This window comes from Lissotriton vulgaris, chromosome 3_1, assembly GCF_964263255.1.
Source record: "Lissotriton vulgaris chromosome 3_1, aLisVul1.2, whole genome shotgun sequence".
NCBI classification, from domain to species: domain Eukaryota; kingdom Metazoa; phylum Chordata; class Amphibia; order Caudata; family Salamandridae; genus Lissotriton; species Lissotriton vulgaris.
The window spans coordinates 1,504,760,661-1,504,786,184 of NC_141689.1; the positions used below are offsets into that span (position 1 = coordinate 1,504,760,661).

The following is a 25,524-nucleotide window of genomic DNA, read 5'->3' on the forward strand; positions in this document are numbered from 1 at the left end:
CACTGCAAATGTAGGCCTTCAAAAAACGATCCTGCAAATTGTCTGCACCCTTCCGGACCTTTTGGCACACCTTTGGGCCCCATGGATCTGAGGAGGTTTCCAGCCTGGTTCCCACTGGCGGATCCATCCTCATTGCCGACAGTGCCTATAAATCCTTGTAGGAAGCTGGCTCTGTATATGGTATACCACTAGGTGGTTCTACCGTGCACAGAGTCTAGAGATTCCTCAGAAGTGTACAGGGCTCAATGTAAAACCCAAAGTGCTCTATTAGTGGTAGTGTGGGCGAGCAGCCTCAGTCCTAACACAGAGGAGTGTAAGACATTTATTGCACATTGACCAATAAATGACACAACTCAAAAAGGAGAACCACACCAATTTTAGTAAATTAAGCTTTGTTCAAGTTTTATTTTAAGACCAAGACATTCACAACAGGGTAAGTACTTTTTGTAAGAAAAATACTTCAACCTTTTAAAAGTCTACACAGTGCATTTTTATTAACAGTTCAATGTTATGCGATAGAGGAAAACAATAATGCAGTTATACGGGTAAGTATGCAACATACAGTTCCAGTATTCGGGACCAAAGGTTGGCAAGGGTCCAGTCAGTACCAAAACTGCACCACCAGCAGCACAGGCACAGCTGGGTGCAGAGGTAAAAATCAGAGTTCACCCTAATGCGCATCAATGAAGACTGGGAGTGCTTTAAGCCACACTACTTGCAGGTAGGTAACTCAGTTGTAGGAGGCCAAGCTTTTCGGGGTAGAGCAAGCACAGGGGGGTCCACAAAGCAGCACCAAACATACACCCCCAGCTGCACAGGTGGCGGCAAGGTGCAAATACAGCATTGGGCGCCCAATGCTTTTCAATGGATTACTTGCTTCTGACAAATAGGCTGCAGGCTTCAAACCGGAGTTTGCAGGAGGGAGACCAGCGACAGCAGAGGTAAGTAGGGGGTCCTATGGGCACCGTTGGTTTAGCTCACCAAGGCCATGGGGCTTTGGGTGCAGGGGTGCCTTTAGACATCTGATTCTTCTTACTGAGCCAGTTGTTGTCAGGAGGGACTCTGGATTTAGGCTGCTAGTGTCTGGTGTCCAGGAGGGGTCAGCCAATGCTGGTTCACTGGGGAACCTGCTCTGGTTCGGTGGTCTACCTGGACACGGTCCGGGGGCGTCTGGTGCAGATTAGGCAGGACTTGCGGATACAGAGCACCGTAGTCTTGTGTGTTGGTTTCTTGGGGACAGTACCCATTTCATCTGGAGTTCTGGTCTTTGTCAAAGTTCAGGCAATCTTTTCCTCTAGTTTCTGGAAGTCGCTGGCTGAAGGACAGGCGTTGTCTTCTTACAGGGTCTTTGTAGCTGGAGACAGGCCGGTAGGGCTGGGGCCAAGTCAGTAGTTGTGGTCAAACTTCACTGCCCGGCATAGTCTTCTCCTACTTTGGTTGCAGGTAACTGGTTTCAAGGTCTGAGGGAACCTCCTGAATACTAGATTTAGGGGGCGTTTTAAGGGAGTAACAGGTAGGGCCAATGGGCACCTCATCGGGGGTGACTACACCCTCTATTATGCCATCCTCCTGTGGGAGGGGGCGCATTGTCCTAGCCCTGATTGGAAGAGTCCCCTCATCTTCAAGATGGAGGTGACTTAAAAGTGTGCTTAACTTCGTTTTCGCCACCTGAGGGGTGGAGTTGGCAAGGTTGGGCACACCTCCTAGACTTCCTAAGTTCTCCTGCTGATAGCAGCAGATGCTGAGGGTCGCATTACAAGGGAGGCAGGCCTTTAAAGCTTCCCCTTCGAGCAGTGTGCCCATCCTGGGGGAAGAGGTGTTTCACCTCCGCCCAGGATATGCATTGTTTCTAGTCCCAGAGACTCTCCACCCAGGGTCCAGAAACAGGTCTGCGTGGCAGGCTGACTAAAGCCAATCAGTGGCCACACCAGGGTCGGTAGGTTTTTAGGGGGCACCTCTGAGCTGCCCTCCGAGTACATGGTTTAATAAATCTCACACAGGCATCAGTGTGGATTTATTACAAAGATCTGTTTGGTACCGAACACTCCTTGTTTCAGTGAAGCCATTATAGTGCTGGGGAGCTAGAGTTAAGTTTCCAGCCCATGTGTTCTCTAAAGCTTCCCTGGCACTTACAATACTTAAGTTAATTCTTAAATATTGTATGTGCATATCTACTCCTTCAGATAGACTTTCACATGTGGTATAGTGAACCCTGCCATAGGAGTGTAAGGTCTTGTAGAGGGGTGACTTGCCCATACCTTCAGGTAGTGCTGGCTGGCATGGCACCCAGGCAGGGTGCCATGTCTACTTTGTTGTTTTTCATATGACTGCATGCAAGCTGCAGGGGCAGTCGCATGGTCCCATGGGACCCTCTTCAGCCTCCAGCTCATAGGTACCCAGGGCACCACTAACTAAAGAGTTACAGGGGGCAGAAGAACCAATTGTGGATATGTTTTTAGGGAAGAAGCACTGGTACAGGGGACCTGGTTGGCATGAACCAGTGCACTACAATCGAAATCACATCAATTACCAGGAAAAAATGGGGGTTAGCCATGTCAAAAGAGGCACTTTCTCACAATCCCTCCATGAGGTTCATCTCATCCTAGGTACCGACACCTACTCTGAGTCCTACCCAGGTGCTGGCTACCACGTCGGTTCTCCATAGGTCAATGCCACTTAGCAAACTAATAGTCATTTCAGACTCTGAAAAGAATGACACTCCTTTAATTGAAGTTGCGCCCATCGTGACATGTCCCACAGCATCCTGATTCTGAAACGAGTTCCTTTGGTGCATTGATTTTCAGACCCAGCACCACAGGACAACAATGGTGCTGAGGAATCACAAGTATATGATCTATCGCTGGACTTCAGGGAGGAAAGTGGGGATGACACCTATCCAGACACTGGACTTAGTTCCCCACCTGTCCCGCTACAAATAAATCTGCTGCTTTTCCCATGGTGAATAGAAGAGCAGCAGAAATTTTTGATCCCCAGCTTCTTTCCCCCAGTGGAGGTTAAAACAGATGTGTTTAATGAGATCCTGCATCCGATTCAATGAAGCTTTCATGGACACCTTTTTGGGCACCTTGATGAAACAAGAAACTTGCCCCTCGTCCATAGACAAATAGCCTGATGGCACAGATCCGCTTCAGGGGACCTATCTTCCCCCTGCAGCACCCAAAACCAGAGAGCGTTGTGGTTGAGGCTTCCACAAACCAACTCGTCCTGAATGCATTCCCAACCCCTCCACTAGACCGAGTAAAAACCTATGGAGGCATTTGGGAAACAAATGTTCTCCTCTGCCTGTCTTGCCCTTCGATCGGTCAACTCTAGCTTCCTCTGGGTATTTTGCTCTCAAATGTTGTGCGACATGGTGAGCGAGATCTTGCCTACAGTCTGACAGCCTTCAAGCAAACCTCCAATGAATAATTCAGGGCAATTCAGATGCGGATAAGTATGTGTTTAGGTCGGGCCTGGACCTACGGACTGGTTGAATGGGGCAGTTGGTATCAGTTTGGTGCTTCTCCAGCAATGTTCAGCAGGTTGTCATGCAATGCCATTTGATAACACTAGTCTCTTTGGAGCCAAGGCGGACTATACACTAGAGTGCTTCAAAGAAAGTAAAACGGACTGCACTACAGTGATTCAAAGAAAGCAAAACAGCAGCGCTCTCTTGCACCTTGCACTGCCTACACAGCAGTTTCCCTGACAATATCAACCCTTTTTAGGCTTCATAAGAGTTCTGCATCAGAGGTCATGACAAACTTTACCTGATCAGCAACAGTCCTTCCCGCCTTTTTGAGGCAGAAGTTTAAGATCCAGCTGTCAACATCCTGCACCTTTGGGGCAGCAAACTACCCAGTCCTCTGCTCTGCTGCTGTTAAACCCCTTGAACTTGCCCTCAGTAGTGCACTTGTTCGAAGCTGGATTTGTTTTTACCTTCACCTGTGGCAAAGTATTACATCAGATATATGGGTGCTTCAAATCAATTTATGCCTCTGGAACTAGCTGAGTCGCCAGAGCATCTGTGGTCATATAAGAGCTGGAAGGATCTTCAAACTCCACAGTGGTTTAACTCCGCTGCCTAGCAGATCACAAATGGCTCCTACACACAGTTGGCACCGTGTGTCTTCCAAAATTGGGAGAACCATGTCATCATTTCGCTACTGCAGAGAATGAGCAGTGTCCGAGCATTTGCAAGTTACTGTTCCCAAGGCAATTTCCCCTCAAGCATGCTTTTAGTTTGGACTTGGGCGTGCGACTCCTGAACGGCTTCCAGTCTCTGTCTCATCAGGCCAAAGTTCTGAAGAACATCAGGAACTACTGAGCCCAAGGTTCTCAGTAGCTTCAGATTGGGCCATAAGCGCGTGGGCCCGAAAGCTCCTGGCCATGAGCTTTTGTCTTCGTCTAGCTGCCTCTTTGTGCAGATCTCCTGTCATAACAGCTTGGCAGTGTTTTGCACCCCGATCATGTACAACTTAAACATCCATGCTTGAAGATTTAGTGGCAACAGTTTACTCCTTTTGCTCTTCCTCTCGAGGCAGTGGGTTATTCTGGCAGCCAGGCATCCTTCACCAAAACCTATGCAGGAAGCTGGGAGAAGTTTGTTTCTTTTTGTCTAGGCATATCAAACCCCCACAAGCTTGGTTGTCTAAAGATCTTTTTTCCATGTCTTTAGTACAGCATGGCCTTGCTGTGGCAACAGTTAAAGGTTGCCATCTTACTGTTTTTTCTACGGTTGCCAGATACGCCACCTTTGTCACTAGTTATGATGTGATGTTTGAAAGGCCTTTTCCATATGTTCCTGCCAAAACTCCATGTGATGCTGCAGTGGGACCTCAATTGTATTCTTACATTCCTACTATGCACTCTATTTGAGCCTAAGCACAGTTGCACCCTGAGGCTGCTCACATCGAAGACCGCGTTTGTCAATGCGATCATGTCAATTCCTTGCGTTAGTGAGCTGTAAGCTCTTTCTGTAACCCAAAACACACCACATTCTTCCCATACATATTGGTGCTTAGGACTATACAAAGTTCCTCCCAAAGGTTGTAACACCTTGCCACGTTGGCTAGCTCATTACCCTGCTGACATTCTTCCCTCTCCATCCAACCGAGGAGTAAGAGATTCCATCTCTTAGACCTTAAGGGAGCTTTGAGTTTCTACATTGATCACACCAAGAATCGCCTGTGAATGATCAGCTGTTTATAGCTTTCTCTGGGTTGAAGAAAGTAAGAGCAGTGCATAAACAGATAATCTCCATATGGATTGTTCTTTGAATGGGGATCTATCATCTGGTTAAGGTATGGCCTCCAGAAGGCCTGCAAGATCATTCTATCTGATCAAAAGTGGCGGGCACGCAGAGTGCCAGTTTTCGACGCCTGCCAGGCTGCAATGTTGGGGGAACAGACAGTACGTTTTTATGAAGCCCTACTGTCTGGATAGCCAGGTCCGGTATGAAGGACATTTTGCTCCTTCGGTCCTGCCAGACTTTCTGGTCTGAGCCATTCCACAGACCAACCACCCGGGGAGGTACCGTTTTGGGACAGATTCTCAAGGTGATTCCTCAAGACTCACCCTCCTCCCCTTGCTGTGGAATGGACTCTTCTGTTCCATATTAAAGATACCAACTTAAATCTATTCACAGACAAAATCTGATTCCTAGGGGCTCCTAAGGTGCACGCAGATGTCAGAAAGAAAGACGTCTATGTGCAGAGGTGGCAGTTATATTATGATCCCTACATCAGTTCTGGGGAGGGACAGAGCGGACGCTGAGGTACAGGAGAGTACCTACAGCAAGGGAATTGCTACAAAGAATCTCGATCTAGTCTAGCACCTGGGTGGTATTTGCAAGGTAAGAAATCTGTGGTTACAGTATCCATTAAAAAGAAAGTTACCAACTGTAAGTTATCAAAAAAAATGATTGTGTTTCTTCTAAATCTACTGCTTTAGAACAGTGGTTCTTAACCCATGGTGCAGACGCATGGTGGTCATCTAGGCCTACTCTGGGGGTTTGCGACTGTTTTACAAAATTAAACATTAAAATGAATTAATTACATGAATACATTATATACAAATAAAGAAGCTAAATTTAAAATTTGAAAATGTTTTCTATATTTGATTGCAAATTAAAATATTTCAATAATTGAGCTTTTATTTGTTAAGTTGTTTTGTATATTGTTTTGAGGTTCAAATCATTGAAATTCCTTAGACTGGGAGTCCCTGGCTTCCAATAATGACTCAGTGAGGTCCCCAGATTCCAGTAATGATTCAGTTGGGGTCCATAGAAGTAAGTCCGTTTAAGAACCACTGCTATAGAAGTGCCACATCTCTTTGCAAAGGAGTTGCAAAATCCATTTCGCAATACTGTGGTTATGCCTATTTTGGAGATGAAAGTACTTAGTTCGTGTTACGGGTGCACTTACCAATCATATAACCATACATTGATTTGCCCTCTACATAGATAGGAGATAAACTGTTGTGACTAAGTTCAGGTAATAGATCTTCTAAGATAGAATCAGTCTGTCATTATCTATCAGTGTGCTTTGCTTCCGCCTCCTTTTCTTCAGCGCTTCTTCCCCCTGCCAACTTCTCGCTCCCACCTTCTCCCGCCTTTCCTTCAATTCTCCCACTCGCCCCTCCATCTTTTGTACTAGCCACAAGAGCACATTGATCTTTGTGCTTTGAATTTGGATAGGTGTGTTACAGAAGAGATGCTGAAATCACTCGCACCAGATACAGATGTCAACTTGTGAAGATCTATGGTGTCAATTAAAAATCTCCAAAGCATTTCAGAGCTAATGATAAATGGCTCATTCAAATGATATTTAATTGTATGTTGGGATAGTGTAAATGGGGTGTCATGATTTGTTCAGTGTGTTTTTGAAGTTAGATATTTTTTCAGATTTACTGGTTAAACCAGAATTAGTCAGACCACGAAATTCATCATTTGAGTGTAGGTACATCTTTTCATGGCTTTCCATATATTGATGCTTGTTATTAATGTATACTAGAAAATGAAATGAAAGAATAATTTGACCCATAAATCTCTGATTCAGCTAACCATAACCTTTTGTTTGTCCCCCCCTTCCCACTCCCTATCGGAAAAGTCCATTTTACGATCTTTTTCTAAGCTGGTTCCCATCTTTCCAAAGGGGCAGCAAACTTAATTCCCAAGCGAATATCTTTCAGCTGTACTTTTCAGATTTTGTTGTGTTTTTCTTCAATGGAACCGTTCCTCTTGTTCAGTTTTGTTGACCGTTTTGTTGACTGTCAGTTGATTTCATATATTAAGATCAAGCAATTATTGCAAGGGTCGTAGCTTGTGTACACGCTCCAGATCATTTGCAAATGATTGATGTGTGTCTTGTTTTTCTTTCGCTTGAAGCTGTTGTGCCTTATTGGGGAGGCTTTTGATGTCCACAGCGATGATGTCTGTGGAGCTGTTGTTAATGTCAGAGCAAAGGGAGATAAGATAGCAATATGGACTACTGAATGTGAAAACAGGGAAGCTGTTACACATATAGGGTAAGTGTACTGTCAATCATTTTTTACTAACGTGTTGAGCATATTATGTCACAGAATTTCAGTTTTAAAATTGACTTTTTGTTGTTTATAATCAAAGTATTGAGAAATGGTATGCAGGTTTGCATTAGAAACACATTTATTAAAACATTCATAACACAAAACAGGAGTCAATTCTGCTGAGGAGTACTGGCTGAAGAAATAAAGTCCACTTGCTTCCCTACAGTGTGTGCAATTACACGGGTAGACAGACTATCATTTTTCACGGAAGAAACCCTTTTCACTTTTTTCCTCTCCCCAGTTTAGTTGCTCCAATGTCCACATAGTTTTACCTGCTGCTCATCTGAAGTATAGACCTATAAATCTGGAACTTCTGTCAAATAGTTAGTGGTCTGAGGAAATATTTATTCCAATGGTTGTGAAATTAAAAACCTTTTAATTGTCATTTTTATGATGTAATCTGTCTCTTGCAGTATGTATATTCTCAGATGCTTTTAAAGTGTTGTCTAGCTATTCTAATATTGCCCTCTTTCCCCAACCAGAAAGAAAATGTAGGAATGTTAAAAGGTTTGACAAAATATGAGTTAAAACGGGTTCATACGGAAGTCATAAAAGCTAGATTCAATATAAGTAGCTCACCCAAATCGCAAAAGGCTTGCTTGGGTATCTGATAAAAAAATGCTGTCTTCTGATTAATAGAAGGAATTAACTTTTCCAGCATGGAATACTCCAGAGATTCATAACCATGCTATTTTTCGTGGCTGCCAGACAGGACTACCGAAGCTTCAAATTATTTTCGTTAAATTAAAAAAATGTTCGTAGTCACAAGACGTTCATTGGTAGCATAAATATTAGAATAATTCCCTGCTGCGAGTGGGGACCCCGGAACACTTCATATTATAAGATTCAATTAATAGAAGACGGTTCACTTCCCTGTAGCTCTAGGTGGAGAGATCACCCGGCTCCGCCCAGGCATCGCCCGCCATCGTGACGTCAGCGAGGTCACATAAGTCCCACCCCGGTGCGCCTACGTCAGTTTTCTTTGGAGAACTTTTCTGCGCCACAACGCGGAGCCATCAGATATAAAACTGTGGGAATATGTAAACAGTGTGCGAAAGAGCAGAACAATTGCAGTACCCAAAGGCAGGGAAAGAAGAAAGAACAGAGCACATCCCTGAGCAACAACCCTGCCAGTATGTAGACAATCCTCCCCCTGTGAAAAGGAACATATGCAAAATGTCATGACAACATGCAGCATGACTACCACCCCAATCAAGAAAGAACGAAGGAGAAACAGTTCCAAGACAAACAGGAACGACAAACCGCCAAAGCAACCCCCCAAAGAGGGCGACCACCCCCCAAGGAACGAGGACCAAGGCACGGCCAGAGGACCCAAACTCCGAGGTTAGCAGAGGGGCCAGGAACCACAGTAACAAAAGGGGAGAGGGAGGGGAGTGAAGACTCCAATCCTGGAGCAACCAGAGCACAGGGACACAGGAGTACCTATAAACCCATCCTCTAATGTGCCAAAGAAGAGGAAGGAACAAGAAACGACTTATCATCCCGTCAAAAAGGTGAAAGAATGCACTCAAAGAAGTTATAGCCACCCACCGGGAGGCGAGTGCAGAAGACCAAACGTAAGGTCCTCGCAGAACGGGGAGGAAGGGCGGGCCATGAAGGAATCTGCAGCTAGAATGGTCTCTACCAGATACATCGTTACCGAAGGTAAGTAACTCGTACATCTGATAGACTACTAGCCACAGATTCCTTCACGTACAATAGATACCATAGCTATACCCACGGGGAAGGAGGGTCTGTGAAAGGACCCCACCAGCCTGGACATAATAGAGGGCCCCACAGGGGACCAGTCCAATGGACAGGGTGAGGAACCTCGTCCTCCCAGGCAAGGGGAAACCTTACAAGCAGAACACCACTGACCCCAAGAGGGGTGTGGGAAGAAGAAAAGAAGGAAGCCCATTCACACTCAACAGAGGAAACCAGGGCAAGGCAAGGGGAGGCCGAAGCACCAGACGCCCCCACACGGCAACAGAACCTCCCTCCAAGGCAGCAACCTAGAGGCTCCAAGGAGACGAGAGAAAAAGAGGCTAAGCCCTCCCTTCCCCACCGGGAACACACCCTGCGAAGAGGGCAACTGAGCCCACCACAGCCGGGAGTCAATAGGTCAGACATAATGACGCCGACAGCGGGAGCACACATGGCCCAAAACGAAGCAGAACCATAGCTACGACGCCAGGCCACAGACAGCAGGTCAGACCTGGCGAACAGCGCAGCGACCCCGGAGAAGGACACCCCGGGGCGCCACCAAGGCATTCCAATCCAGCAATAACGAAATTGCACCTGCAGCGTACATAAACTCCACGGAGAGCAGAGGCCTGAAGGCAACCACAACTCCCAGCACAGGACAGGTTATCTAACAGCTACCACTACCCCACATAGGGTATGTTAAGTCCCAAGACGTGGGAACCCTCTTTGGAAGAAACTTCTGCAGCAGAGGAAAAAAACTGAGAGAAAAATAGAAGGCCTATTCTCAGGGCCAAGTCTGCAGACAATGCTAACAAAAACAGTCAACAAAGGGCCGTCCAGCAACTAAAAACGCTCAGTCCCAGCAAGAAGGACTCAAGTGGCCATGAAGCACACCCCACAGCAAGGGCAACCGGCCCAGAAGAATGTCCAGAACCAGATCAACTAAGCCGTTGAGGAGGAGGACCGAGCCCTGCCAAGAACCTCTGGATGGCGAAGTCTGCTGGGGCATGGAATGACGGAGCCATCGAATGGAAGATCAATCGGCCACTCCCGAACATTTTCAGGGAACCCGCCGTCCCGAAGCCAAGCATTGAGGCGTACGACGACTGAGGAAGCCATGGCCCGGCCCAGCACCTCCAAGATGTCCAGGGCAGAGCGGAGAATAAACACTGCTAGCTCCCGGCCTTCCAGCACATGATGCCGTAAGTCCACCTGAACACTCTCTTGTGAAGCGGCGGATCCCAAGGACTCAGCAGAGTCCCACAAACAAGAGGTGGCCCTAGCCAACACACATAAGGTGTGAAGGTCCAGCAGGGCAGCACTGGTCGAGGCGAACATGTTGTGCCCCCAAGAGTCCAGCCAGCGGGCCTCCCGAGACGGTGGAGATAACAGTGGCGGCAGGGAGGGAAAAGCAGTCTGCAAAAGTGTACTGGAGGCAGCGGAGTGGGGAGAAAGCCACACCGGGTCACAAGGTGCTGGTGCAGGGAAGAAAGGAGCGAACCCTCAAAAAGAAGCAATAGCTCCCTCCCACCAAAGCCCTGGAGGAGAACCTCCAAAAAATGGTCCGCCGGGAAATGAGCAACTGAGTCACCCATGCGCAGAATACCCACAGCCGTGGACACTGCATGAGCGAAGGCCGCACCCGCCTTCGTAGAGCCCCGCGGTGGAGAAAGCAGCTCCTCCGTGGACGACGACTGTAAACTAAGTCGGCCGTCCCGGAAGCCGAGCGGGGCGGGCACAGGCCAGACCTGGAAGCTAGAAGGAACCGAAGAGTGGGAGACCTGTTGCTCCTCCGCCGAACACCTTGACCTCGGGACTGGCGGGGAGCCGCCCTTCTCCGAAGACACTGGTGAAGAAGCCACCACGAGGCGGTCTGGGGAGGATGACACTAGTAGGCACCCAACCTCCGGAGAAGAGGGCGCGTCCGAAGACGAATCCGCGACTCGATGCCTGTCCGGTGATGTAGAGTCCGCCACCCGAGGCAGGACGTCATCACCATCCGACGCCGAAGGAGACGCCGGATAAGGCTCCTCCAAGTCACACCGCGTTGGGAACCGGAGCGGAGCCGAAGTGGCCGTGCCGTAACGAGGCCCACTCAACCTCCGACTCGGCAGCCGCCTGCATGGAGGAACGAGAGGGAACAGGGGAGTGACACGAAGCCCACCACCAGCCTGGGCCCAGAATGTGACGGAGGTGGCCCACCAACCCATGTGGCACCACCAGGGCCGATTCAACCTCCGACGAGGCAGCCGCCTACGCGGAGGGACAAGAGGGGCCCGCAGGAGGACGAGGGGTCCCCGTCCAGCTTCCACTCAGAGCGGGACGAGGAGGGTCCACCGACCCCTGTGGCGCCGCCCGGTCCAGCAGGTGCTGGCGGCGTGAGCTCAGCTGTGGTCAAGGCAGTTGCTGTCCAGAGGGCCAAGCGGGGCTCGGGGATGCGACTCGAGCCCCGGCGACCTCCCGCAAAACCACAGGGACTCCCACAGGAGTTTGTGGCGAGGCAGATGTGTTGTGGTCTGAAGGACCCCGAAGGGCCGCACTCCAACAGCACCACATACTTCAAGCCTGGAGCCGAGCCAGTCAGCGCCGGCGACGCCGCGGAGGGCCCCGCGCCATGCAAGGGATCTGCTGACCCCAGAGGAGACGCCTGCGAGGCCTGCAAAGCCGCTTCATATGTCTCCATCTGGACTCTCAACGCCCTTTCACCTGGAAACGGTGGATAGGAGGACGACGCGCGGGCCGCATCACCCGCAGAGAGCCCACACCACCGGCAGGCCGAACACCAGCCACCGGGGACAAGCTGCGACACTTACCCACGACCTCTGAGTGAGACGAGGAAGCAGACAACGCCTGCTTCTGAAACAGTCTGCCGAAGCTAATCAAGGGGTTAAAGCGGACCTTGGAAGACGTGCCGAGAGCAGTTTCATCCGGCGGTCCCGCCGTGACTTCGGCTTCAGCTGTTGGCACGCCTCACAATCAATTGCTGTGATCTTCCCCTAAACACCACATACAAATGAGGTGAGGGCCCGTCCCCGACATAAGACGCCCACACGACGTGCAAGTCTTGAAGCCTGAAGACATTCGCACACTGTTGCACTAAAATATAGCACAATGAGGAGAGAAAAAAGGGGCCCGAACAGAGACCGGATCCGCGTTCCACGCCGGGGCTGGACTTATGTGACCTCCCTGACGTCACGTCCGCGGGCAACGCCTGGGCGGAGCCGTGTGATGCTGTCCCCCCGGTGCGCAGTGATGCTGTGGGAAAAAGGCTTTCAGGATCCAGTCTCACGCCTGCGGATAATTCTAAGTGAAGGAATCTGCGGCTAATAGTCTCTATCAGATAGATTCCTTATCTTAGAATATCCCCAGGCATCAGACTGGATCTGGAAAGTTTTGCTTAGCAGTACCCCTGCACGTCGGTAGGTGGCGTCCTGCGGCTCCACGTCAGTCACTGGCGTCGTGAGCGCCGAGATGACGTCACAGAGACTTAGGCGCCACCCATACGCGCGGACGTCACTTCTTTCTTTTTCCGTGCCGAAAGCGCAGATCCGGATTGTGCACGTACCTCAGTCATTTTTTAACTACTCTTTTGAGACTTTTTGTCTCCCCCTCTTGTCTCCTGGTGCACGTAGGGATGCCCTGCTTCAAGTCTTGTGGGTCGTGCCGCCGTAACATGTCGGTGGTGGACCCCCACAATGTGTGCTTCTACTGCCTGGAGACCTATCATGACTCACTGGACTGTCGAGCCATGGCCCGAATGCCTTGCGGGAGCGGCGCTGGAAGTTGCCGGAGGTCCGGCACTCCTCTCACCGCCGCTCCGGGTCTAGGGGCTGTTCGCGGGACCGGAGCCGTAGCTCCCCATACACTTAAGTCTTCGCCTTCAGATTCCGGTAAGCGACGCCATAAAAAGAAGCTGAAGAAGCGTGTTTGCTCTCAGACGTCGCTCCCCGGAAGCCAGGGAGTCCCACGTCCTATCCGCCATACCCATATCCGTCTGCGACTCCCGTACAGATGCAAGAGTTTCTTGCTGCCATGGACCGCCTTTTTAGGCCCCTGGCTCCCACTGGCGCGCCTTCAGGTCCCGTGTCCAGGTCCTGTGGGTCGCGCGGCTGCACCTCCGGCGCTAGCCACGGCGCCACAGGATCCTGCGCCCCGGCACCACTAGTTGCAGCACCTCTGGCTCTGGCGCCACCCTTGCCTCCGGCCCGCCCTTACCTCCAGCCCGGCTCCGCCACACGCCCCAGTTCTCGGGGCAAGGGTTTAGTTCCAACCTGGGATCCACATTGGGATACGGCTCCGGCTCCGTGCTGTTCCCGACGCCGCTTGCCCCCTCTCCGGCTCCCTCTACTCCGGAGCCGGACAAGAACTGGGGCGGCTCAGAGGACCCCCTTGCCCGGCAATGTGACTCCGAGCAGGATTGTGTGGATGACCATCAAGATGCGGGCGAGCTTGATGTGTCTTCTGACCCGGGGTTTGCCTCTCCTGCGCCTACTATGAAGGAGGGCGCTTCCTATACCATGGGGCTGCGGAGGCTCTCCATCTCGACCTCCCTACGGTGGCCCTTAAGACCAACCTTCTTAAGGAGGTGCTCCAGACGGCACCTACGTCGTCTGAGCCGCTGCTCCCTTTCAATGAAGCTCTCACCGAAGTCCTCTTGGGCACTTGGTTGCGACCAGCCTCGGGGCGCTTGTGGATAAGAACATCTCTAGGCGTCGGCGCCCGGTGATCCCACCTTCCTGACCACTCACCCCACGTCTGAGATCCTAGTCATTCAGGCCTCGACATCGCAAAGTCCCTTTCCCACGGCTCCGCCGAATAAGGACTCTAAAAGACTCTAAAAGGCTAGACCAATTTGGCAAGAGTTTGTTCTCTTCAGCCAGCTTGGGATTGCGATCGGTTAACACCGCCTGCTTAATGGGCCGTTACTCCCACGCGGTGTGGGGTTTGGTAGATGAGGTCTTGCCTCCAAGTTCTGAGGAGGTCCAGGCTGTCCTTTCCCAAGCAATTGCGGAAGGCAAGGATGCGTCGAAGTTTGCCATCAGGTGTGGTTTGGACACTGCTGATTCGTTGGGCAATGCAGTGTCCACGACTGTAGCGTTGCGGCACCACGCCTGGTTGCGTTCCACTGGGTTCTCACCCGATGTCCAGAGCTTGCTCATGGACATGCCCTATGATGGCTCCGGCCTCTTTAGAGATAAGGCCGCAATGCCCTGGAGCGTTTCATAGACTCTCTGGCCACTGCCAAGTCTTTGGGTCTTTCCACAAAGAACTCTGCCACGCCGGGGTTTTGTTCCTTTCATGGCCGGGGCAGAGGCACCCAGGCACGTCGTTCCAGCAAGCCTGTGCAGAACCAGCCTCGCCGTGGCTGTGGATTCTGCAGGGGCGGGTCTGGTAACCAGCGGGTGGGTCAGTCCACTTCCACCCCCTGCTTCCGCCTCTAAGCCTTCCTAATCCGAGCTCCAGGGAGCACGCCGGTGGGTGGCAGGATCCGCCACCACCTCCACCACTGGTGCAATATTACATTGGACAAGTGAGGGCTGCAAATAATCGGCCACAGCTACGCACTCCCCTTTCTGTCCTCCCCTCCAGCCATGCCGCCTAAGCACCACCGCATGTTGGGGTTTGAATCTTCTCAGTCAGGAAGTCTTGGCCCTCCTGGCCAAGGGGCCCATCGAGCACTCTCCTGGGCCAGAAGTAGGGCGTGGTTGTTAGTCCCACTACTTTCTGGTCCCCAAGAAGGACAAGGGGGGGGCCTGCGCCCCATCTTGGACCTCCTGGATGTCGCTTCCTCCAGAAGGAGAAGTTCAAGATGCTGACTCTGGCTCAGGTCCTGGATGCCCTGGGGACTGGATGGTGGCGTTGGACTTGCAGGAAGCATATTTTCACATCCCCGTCCTGCCGGCCCACTGGCGCTACCTGCGGTTCACGGTAGGCCAGGAGCATTTTCAGTTTGCCGTGCTCCCCTTCGGCCTTACCAGTGCCCCTCGGGTGTTCACGAAGGTGATGGCGGTGGTCGCTGCTCATCTGCGCAGGTTAGGGGTGTCAGTCTTCCTCTACCTCGACGACTGGTTTTTGAAGGCGGGCTCGCCCCAGACAGTAGTCACCCACCTCCAGACTATGGCCGACGTCTTGCATTTGCTGCGGGTCCGTGATATTCAGGCTATGATTCTGATCTTTCAGCCTCTACTCCGGGTTTCCAGTCGGATGACCCTCCGGCTCCTGGCCCTGATGGCCTCATGCTAGTCTAGTGCGACATGCCAGATGGCATGTGCGGGCTCTGCAGTGGGACCTGAAGTTCCAGTGGGCACAGCATCAGGGCAACCTGTCCGATCATGTCCAGATCTCAGAGGTCACTGCACGACATCTGCAGTGTTGGCTCACGAATCGCGATTGGGTGAATGGAAGATCCCTCTCCCTTCCCCAACCGGAGCACACAGTGTTGACGGATGTGTCCCTCCTGGGATGGGGAGGTCACTTGGGAGAGGCAGAGATCAGAGGCCTCTGGCGGAGTCCCGACTCCATATCAACCTTCTGGAGCTGGGGGCGATCTGACTTGCACTAAAGGCATTCCTTCCCTCTGTCCGGGGAAGTGTAGTGCAGGTGTTCACGGACAACACCACCGCCGTTGGTACTGCATCAAACGGGGTGGGGTCGTGGACCCTGTGAGAAAGTGCCATCTTTCTTGCATGTTATACCCCCACTTTTTGTTGAATTGCTTATGTACTTTGACTGAGTGTGCCCTAGGCTTCTGCCAATCAGGTGCCCAGGGCATGTGTTCCCTTCCTAAAACTGTATTGAAGCTGAAACACAATTGGAATCTCTGGCCACATTTCAGCCCCTGGTAAATGGTACCCTAGGTACCCATGGCATTGTGACCGGAGAAGACCCCTAAGGGCTGCAGCACTTATTGTGCCACCCTTATGGGCCCTGCACCCTGACACCCACACCCTGCCTTGGCAGAATGAATGTCCTGGTGCAGACCTAAACAAAGAGCTGACATGGCACACATCCCTGTGTGCCATGCCCACAACCCCACTGCCCTGGCATACATCAGTCACCCCTCTAGCTGGGTGCCCTATGCCAGTGGTGTGGGCACAGGTGCATTACCCCTGTGCCCCTACAGTACCCAGGGCTATTCCTTGGCACTGTAAGTGCAATGATGCCATTAAGAGTATATGGTGCTGGAAGGTTGTCATTACGAACTCCACAGCACCATAATGGCTACACTGAAGACTGATACGTTTGATATCAAACTTCTCAGCACATTAAACCCACACTGATGCCAGTGTGAGATTTAATGTAAAATGCACATCAGAGGGCATCTTAGGCCCAGGACCTAGGGAGTCCCCATTTGGGGATCAATAACTCACTCCAGCAGACGCCAGTAGGGCTTAGGCAGATCTAATTGCAGGCTCAGGTCAGCTTGTAAGTTGCAGGGAGGCCTCTGGAGCTTGCTGCGTCCCTGTATTACAGAACAGGAGGTTAGCCAGCTGACCCTTGGAGTCACTCTTCCTGGGATGAGGTGAGCAGGTCTGCCTTCCTTCGCAGAGAGCAGGGCAGTCCTCAAGCTGCAGGGCAGTCCTCTGGCAGCAGGGCAGTACTTCTGTAGTATTCACAGGTCTGAGTGTACAGAAGAGTTGGTCTCAGTGTCCAGTATTTAAACCTAGTTCCAGCTGTGAAGTGGGAGAAACGTAGACTCCCCACCCTCACCTCTGGAATTTCCTTCCTTCCTCTGCCAGACTCCGAAGGGTCTGGGGTAACAAACTAGTATGAAACCCTTTGTGAGTGTGCTGAGGCAGCACCTGTAAAGTGCAAGTGTGGTAGGTGACAGACCCGCCCCTCCCATCCTCACAAATGGCCCATCCTGACAACACCTAGTCCCCCTTTGTATCACAGAAGTGAATACACAAAGGCCAACGGCCAACTACACCTAGTCATGACAGAGGTTACAGGCTGTAGCCACCTAAATGATTAGGACAAGAAAAGTCCAACTTTAAAGTGGAATTTTTGGAATATTGACTTAAAATCTGACTTTACCATTAAAGAGGGGTTTAAATTACAATTTATTAGAGACTAGATGCAACATTACTACCTGTTCCCAAATAAAAGTTATCGCTTATTGAATTTAATAAGGTAACCTAATGTTATCCTATTAGAGAGGTAGCCCTTACAATAGTGAAAAACACATTTTAGAGTATTTCACTGCCAGGACATGTAAAGCTTCAAGGTACATGACTAACCTTTTAAATATAATGCACCATGCCCTATGGGCTTTTTAGACCCTACATTAGGGGTGACGTTTATGTGTTAAAAAGTAAGGTTTGAGCGTGGCAAGAGTATAAAATTGCACGCACACAGGCTGCCATGACAAGCCTGAGATTTATTTAGAAGGTCTGCTCAAATGGGTGGCACAGTCGTGCTGCATGCCCACAAGTCGCATTTAATTTACAGGCCCTGGGTATGTGTGGATACATGCAGCAAGTACTAACTGTCTGGGACAAGAAAATGCCAATTTTAAAGTGCAATTTTCACCATTAAAGAGGGCTGTTAATTGCAATTCTTTAGACCCCAAATACTACCTGTCTACTACCTACTCCCAATTGGAAGTTACAGCTTACTAAACATAAGAAGGTAACTGCGTTATCTTATGGGAGAGGTAGGCTTTGCAGTAGTAATAAAAAATTAAAGAGTTTTTCACTACCAGAACATGTAAAACTTAAAAGTACATGTCCAACTTTTAAATACATTGCTCCCTACCATTAGGGCTGTCCAGGGCCTACCTTGGGGTGTCATCTGTATTACAAAGGAAAGGTTCGAGGCATGTGGGCTGCTGAATTCATATCTGTGCATAGTCCGCCACCTAGTGTTGGGTCCGGATGATTGCACATTGTTGTCCTGGAAGAGTCTTCGAAGTATCACGAGATAGGTGGCTCCTCCCCTGGACTACAGTGCGCATGGGCATCGCCTCCATCCCCAGATTGTTTTTTTCCGCCATCGGGTTCGGATGTGTTTTCGGTTCCCTCTATCGGAACCGACAGTTGTTCGACTTTTACTCGAGACCAAAAGGTCTTTAGGCTGGGCGTCGGTATAGTTGCGTTCGGGTTTCTTACTGACTCTCAGCTCCGATCTCCTACTGCCCTTCCACGTGCTTTCGACGCGGACGGGCCTACACTACACCCTTTGCTATGGAGCGGACTCCATTCAAGAAGTGTCCGCTGTGTCACTCTAAATATTCGCACCTCGACGTGCACCCCGTGTGCAATACATGCTTGTCACCGGATCACCGTGAAGACACCTGCATGGCGTGTTCAAAGTTTAGGAGTAAGAAAACTTTGAAGATTCGCCGGGCTAATCGACTCCAGGCTCAGTTGTCGGCTTCGGCACCCCCGCCTGATGACATCTTCCAGGAATCTGTCGAGGAAGAAGACGACGTACAAGGGTCGGACTCTAACCCCGCGTCCGAGGAAGAGACCTACGACGCGGATGAGGAGGCCTACGACGAAGTCTCCGGCGAGGTAGGGGACGACGAACTGGCTTGTGCCACGATGGGGGATAGCTCAGAGGAAGAGCATCCCCAAACAGACTCCGGGGTTACTCCCCGTCATACGGCCCAGGTCGAGGGATCGCCTTCGGGCCTTACCCAAGATCTAATTATGAGTCCTACGTCCCCGCCTCCGGGCCCGGTCACGGGCATTTCTAACAAGAAAACGAAAGTGAAGCCAACTGGTCTCGCACCCTCGGATGCGAAACCGAAACCGAAAGTGGCGTTGGTGAAGAAGGTTCTGGAGGCGTCAACTTCCACGAAACCCAAAATGGCCGACTTGAAGAGCCACGCCAAAATGGCCGACCAGAAGAGCCGCGCCAAAATGGCCGACCCGAAGCCCTCTGGGTCGGCGCCGAAGGTGAAGGCATCCGACGCGGCTGCGTCGGCACCGAAAGGGGTCGCGGACCCGAAGACGGCTTCGAAGAAGCGTCACGCCGACGGTGCGACAGGCCATGGGGCGTCGGCACCGAAGAAGAGGCTTACCGGAGACCGGGCTCTCGGAGACGAAGAATCGCTCGAGACGGTTCAGCCCTCGGCATCCCTTACAAAGAAGGTGGGAGAATCCTTAAGGCGGCTCCAACAGTCCTCTGTGGTTCCCAGCCAGGACACTGTAGTGCCTAGGCCCACGCCGAAGCCTGCCAAGGACCAAACGCCCATTCGTTTTACCCTTCCTCCCAAGTCGGCGCCGAAGGCCTTCGCGCCTAAGCAGAGCGGACACTCTCAGGAAGTATTGACGCCGAAGGCTGCCTTGGTGGTGTCGAAGCTTCGGCTCCAGCCGCTTGCGGTGGAGGAACGTCGTGAGGTGATCATCGACGCCAACACCGGAAAATTGTCGCTCCTCAAACGAAAGATTACGTCGGAGCCGGCCTTGGAACCCTTTAGGATTCCACTCAAGAACAAAAGCTACTCTGCGGACTCTTCGGCTCTGATGGAACCTCTGTCTCCACAAGCCCTGGAACACTCGCCGGCCCATTCCCCCGTACCTGATGTGGACGAGGAAGAGGCCGAGTACAACTATCCTGCGTACTCGGATCCGGAAGAGGAGCAGGTGCCCTGGACAGCAGGAGGCGACACAGACGACCCGCAGTCGGGGCAGGACACTCAACTTTTCGCCGCAAAGACGTCCCCGACAGAGGACTCGGCGGCGTTCAATGCATTAATAGAGAGAGCTGCAGCGAACCATGACGTCGAACTGCACTCAGACCCCGTGGATGCAGACTTCTTAGTCGACACCTTCTCGGTAGCCGAAAAACAAGTCAAGACACTACCGATGCTTAAAGGGGTGCTGAAGCATGCACAGGAGGTATTCAAGGAGCCCACCCGGGCGCGGGTGGTCAATCCTCGCATCGACAGGAAATATAAAGCGGCGCCAACGGATCCCACGTATATTAAGGGACATTTGCCATTGGACTCCCTGGTGGTGTCCAACGCTCGAAAGAGGGCGAATTCGCAGACTACTGGTGATGCTCCTCCCCCAGACAAAGAGTCCAAGATCTTTGAGGCATCAGGCAAACGCATTGCTGCACAGGCAGCGAACATCTGGAGGATCTCTAACACTCAAGCCCTGCTTGCACGTTATGATAGGGCCCATTATGACACATTAGAGGCCATACTGCAACACTTGCCTGACCAATACAAGGAGGCGGGGGAGATGCTCATTCAGGAGGGCAAACTCATTACAAATGCATCCATCAAATGTGCCCTAGATGTGGCAGACACTGCCTCCAGGGCTATCAATACAAGCGTGTTACTTAGGCGCCATGCCTGGCTTCGAATTTCTGGGTTCAAACCCGACATACAAACCACAATACTGGGTCAGACAGTGAATCCTGACCATCTGTTCGGCCCTGAGGTGGATGCCTCCCTAGAAAAGATGAAAAAAGATACCGAAACTGCCAAATCTATGGGGGCTTTACAAAGTCAGCAGTTTCGGGGTGGTTCCTTTCGCCGCTCCAATTCAAGAGGCACCTCGAGAGGCCAGGCATCCCAGTCCACGCAATACTACAAGGGTAACACCCAGTCCTCGTATAACAACAACAAGGGCAGAGGTGGCTACAGAGGCAATAATATCAAAGGCAGGGGACGTGGAAACAATGACTCCAGGTCCACCACCTCCAACAAGCAGTGACGTCTTGTCACTTCCCCCCGATCACACAACACCTGTCGGGGGGAGACTCCAGCAGTTCCTGCCGGCGTGGAGGTCCATCACCACGGACAGGTGGGTGAGGTCTCTTATCCAGTACGGGTACTGTCTAGAACTTACGTCCATTCCACCGGACATACCGCCAAGAAGCCGTGCTATGTCCGGCGAGCACTTGACCTTGTTGCAGCAAGAAGTACTGGTCATGCTGCAAAAAGGGGCGATAGAGCTCGTTCCATTGCAAGAACGGGGAACGGGGGTTTACTCCCTGTATTTTCTGATCCCCAAAAAGGACGGATCGCTCAGGCCGATCCTGGACCTCAGGCCCCTGAACTGGTACATCAACTCGGAGCACTTCCATATGCTCACGTTGCAGCAGGTGCTTCCCCTGCTTCAACAGGGGGACTTCCTAGCAACGCTGGATCTGAAGGATGCCTATTTCCATATTCCCCTGCATCCTTCCCACAGTATCTCAGATTCACGATCTTAGACCAGCATTACCAGTTCAGAGTGCTGCCGTTCGGGGTCACCACGGCACCGAGAGTCTTCACCAAATGTCTAGCGACTGTGGCGGCGCATCTCCGTCGCCAGCACGTCCATGTCTTTCCATACCTAGACGACTGGCTTATTCAGGCAAAGACGGAACGGCAGTGCGTAGACCACGTGTCACGCACCATTCACCTCCTGCACGATCTGGGATTCTCTCTGAACTACCCAAAGTCCCATCTCCAGCCCGCCCACGTGCGACAGTATCTGGGCGCGACAATCGACACTCTGGCAGCCACTGCGCAGCCGAGTTCAGTGAGAATCGCCAGTATCCAGGCGCTGATCCATCGATTCAGACCCCAACACTCGCTTCCAGCGAAGGTGTTCATGCAGTTGATAGGCATGATGGCCTCCTGCATCGCCATTGTCCCGCACGCGAGACTACATATGCGTCCGCTTCAGGAGTGCCTGGCACGTCAGTGGACTCAGGCTCATGGGCAACTGACAGACCTAGTGTTGGTGAGCGGTCGGGCGTACAACTCTCTGCATTGGTGGAATCCACAAAACCTTTGCAAGGGCCGACCATTCCAGGAGCCTGTCCCACAGATCATCCTGACAACGGACGCCTCTCTCCAGGGATGGGGAGCGCATGTACTCCACTACACTGTGCAGGGACTATGGACACTTCAGCAACGGAAGATGCACATCAATGTCTTGGAACTGATGGCAATCTTCATGGCCTTAAAGGCGTTCAAAGTACATCTGTGCAACAAGGTCGTGTTGATCCGGACGGACAACATGACGGCCATGTACTACATCCAGAAGCAGGGAGGTACACACTCTCCACAGCTGTCTCATCTGGCTCAGAGCATGTGGAAGTGGGCCATTCAGAGGAACATCTTCCTCATGGCGGAGCATCTCCCGGGCAAGGACAATCAAATGGCGGATCTGCTCAGCAGACACAGCCATCAGATGCACGAGTGGGAGATACATCCATCAGTACTCCAACCGTACTTCCAAAAGTGGGGTCATCCAGAGATAGACCTGTTCGCCACAAAGGAGAACGCAAAATGCCAAAGCTTCGCCGCCAGGTTCCCACACCCCCAATCACAGGGCAATGCGATGTGGATGAACTGGTCAGGCAGATTTGCGTACGCTTTTCCCCCAGCACCTCTGATACCGCTGGTGGCACGCAAGCTCAGGCAACACTCGATGACGCTCATCCTGGTTGCTCCAACGTGGGCTCGCCAACCATGGTACACCACGTTTCTGGAACTCTCCGTGGTACCGCATCAAAGGCTTCATCTCACTCCCAGCCTTCTGACGCAGAGCCATGGCGACATTCAGCACCCAGATCCGCAACAGCTCAACCTGGCGATCTGGCTCTTGAAGTCCTAGAGTTTGGCTACCTCAATCTTCCTCCCGATTGCATGGACATCATTCGGGAGGCAAGGAAGCCCACTACTAGAGCTTGTTATGCGGCTAAATGGAAGAGGTTTGTCATCTACTGTGTAGACCACAGCATTGACCCGCTAGATGCTTCCATTCAGAACATCATATGCTACCTTTTTCACCTGTATCGATGTAATCTAGCGTACTCTTCCATCCGCATTCACCTGTCTGCTATGGCAGCATACCTCCAGAATAGGCAGCACCTGTCTCTCTTTAAGGTCCCTGCTATCAAGGCTTTTCTGGAAGGACTCAAAAGGGTCATTCCACCAAGGACTCCACCAGCTCCAGAATGGAACCTCAATGTGGTTCTTACAAGGCTGATGGGTCCTCCCTTTGAGCCACTGCACTCTTGTGAACTCCAGTTTTTGACTTGGAAGGTTGCGTTCTTAGTAGCAATTACATCGCTACGGAGGGTAAGCGAGCTGCAGGCGCTCACCATCCAAGAACCTTTCTTCCAAGTACATGCTAATAGGGTGGTGCTCCGCACTAACCCTAAATTCTTACCCAAAGTGGTCTCACAGTTCCACATGAACCAAACAATTGAATTGCCGGTGTTTTTCCAAAACCCAGAGACGCTGGCGGAGCGCATGCTCCACATTCTTGATGTGAAAAGAGCCTTGATGTACTATGTGGACAGGACAAAAGATTTCCGCAAAACCAAACAACTTTTTGTTGCTTTTGCCACACAACACAAGGGAAATGCAATCTCCAAAGCAGGAATCGCTAGATGGATAGTAAAGTGCATTCAAATCTGCTACGCTAAAGCTAAGCGCACTCTCACTATCCCACCAAGGGCCCACTCCACTAGGAAGTTGGGGGCCTCTATGGCTTTCTTAGGTAACATTCCCTTAGAAGACATCTGTAGAGCAGCCACATGGTCTACCACTCATACTTTCACTAAGCACTACTGTGTAGACGTGCATTCAAAACAACAGGCAGCTGTTGGTCAGGCTGTTCTAAAAACACTTTTTCAGACTGCTGCAGCTGGCACGGGCGGCCGCCGCTAATGGAGGGACTGCTATGTATTCTATGCACAGATATGAATTCAGCAGCCCACATGCCTCGAACTGCAAATGCTACTTACCAGTATGCATCTGTTCTTGGCATGTAGGGCTGCTGACATTCATATCGCCCACCCTCCTCCCCGGCGCCTGTAGCAGCTGCAGTATGTATTCATTTACACACATATGCTCATAGCATGGTCATCACTCACTTCTTCACTCCATCTCTGCCAATGGCTAAAAACAATCTGGGGATGGAGGCGATGCCCATGCGCACTGTAGTCCAGGGGAGGAGCCACCTATCTCGTGATACTTCGAAGACTCTTCCAGGACAACAATGTGCAATCATCCGGACCCAACACTAGGTGGCGGACTATGCACAGATATGAATGTCAGCAGCCCTACATGCCAAGAACAGATGCATACTGGTAAGTAGCATTTGCATTTAAGTCTGGCGTAGGTTTTAGTTTGCCAGATTGAAATAGCAGTTTAAAACTGCACACAGGCTGCAATGACAGACCAAGCCATGTTTTAAAAGGGCTACTTAGATGGGTGGCACAATAAGTGGTCCAGGCCTACTAGTAGCATTTATTTTACATGCCCTGAGTACAAGTAGTGCCACTTCACAAGGGATTTTAAGTAAATTAAATGTGCCGATTGGATGTAAGCCAATTTTACCATGTTGAAATAAGAAAGCACAAGCTCTTGAGCACTGGTTAGCAGTGGTAAAAGTCACAAAGCAAAAAAATTTAATTCAGAAATCTGAAAGAGACAATTAGTTATAGATTCCTTACCTTAGAAGTACCCCCAGGTGTCAGACTGGATCTGCAAACTTTTTCGTCAACAGTACCCCTGTGTGTCGAAAGGTGGCATCGGTCGGCTCCTCTTTCGCCGTCGTGGTCGCCGGGATGACGTTGCGGCAGCTGCTTAGACGCCTCCCTCGCATTCTGACGTCAGTTCTTTCTTTTTCTGCGCCAGCCAGCGCAGATCTGGGAAGAGTGATACCTCCAGTCCCTTTTAGACTGACTTTTTGCGACTTTTGTCGATACCGTTTTCTAGTCTTCGACTCCTGGTGCACGTCAGGGACGCCTGGCTTCAAGGCTTGCAGTTCCTTTAGTTGACTGATGCAGTGCGGATCCGTTACCGGTGTGTGCTTGTATTGCCTGGAGCGCGACTACAACCCCAAGTTGTGCTCAGACTGCTGGACCATGAATCCAAAGTCTCTGCGGGAGCGGTCCCGAAAGCTTCTCTGGCCCGGCAGTCTGCTCCACGCCGTTTGAGGTCCCATGGGAGGTCGAAGGACTGGTCACTCGGCCTTCACCATTCTTTTTCCAAGTCTTCGCACTCTGGTTCAGGTAAGCCGAAGCACAAGAAGAATTCGAAGAAATATTGTCGCTCTTCCACTCACCCTCGGCCACCACGACGAGGGGTGCAGGTGGTGCCCCTCCTGCAGCTCCGTGTGCGGAGCCCGCGGGGTCTGCTTTGTTCCCTTCCCGGGACCGGTAGTGACCCCTGCCCAGCTTCATCTATTTTATGAAACAATGCATGCCATCTTTGAGCAGCCCACCTCCGCTAGCTTGCCTTTGGGCCTCACGGACTTAGCTGGGGGCCCT

At 51.3% G+C, this 25,524-nt stretch overlaps 2 protein-coding genes across 2 annotated transcripts in view; both read left to right on the forward strand.

Annotated features, from left to right (window-relative positions):
- The window catches only part of LOC147728074 (uncharacterized), a 755,421-nt gene that overhangs the window by 261,220 nt on the left and 468,677 nt on the right, over nucleotides 1–25,524 (forward strand). The window lies entirely within an intron of this gene.
- Nucleotides 1–25,524, forward strand: part of EIF4E (eukaryotic translation initiation factor 4E) — a 262,166-nt gene that overhangs the window by 185,905 nt on the left and 50,737 nt on the right. Inside the window, exon 6 of the mRNA XM_086961961.1 lies at nucleotides 7,388–7,527. Within this exon, the coding sequence (XP_086818087.1) occupies nucleotides 7,388–7,527 (140 nt within the window). The remainder of the gene's footprint in view (nucleotides 1–7,387; nucleotides 7,528–25,524) is intronic.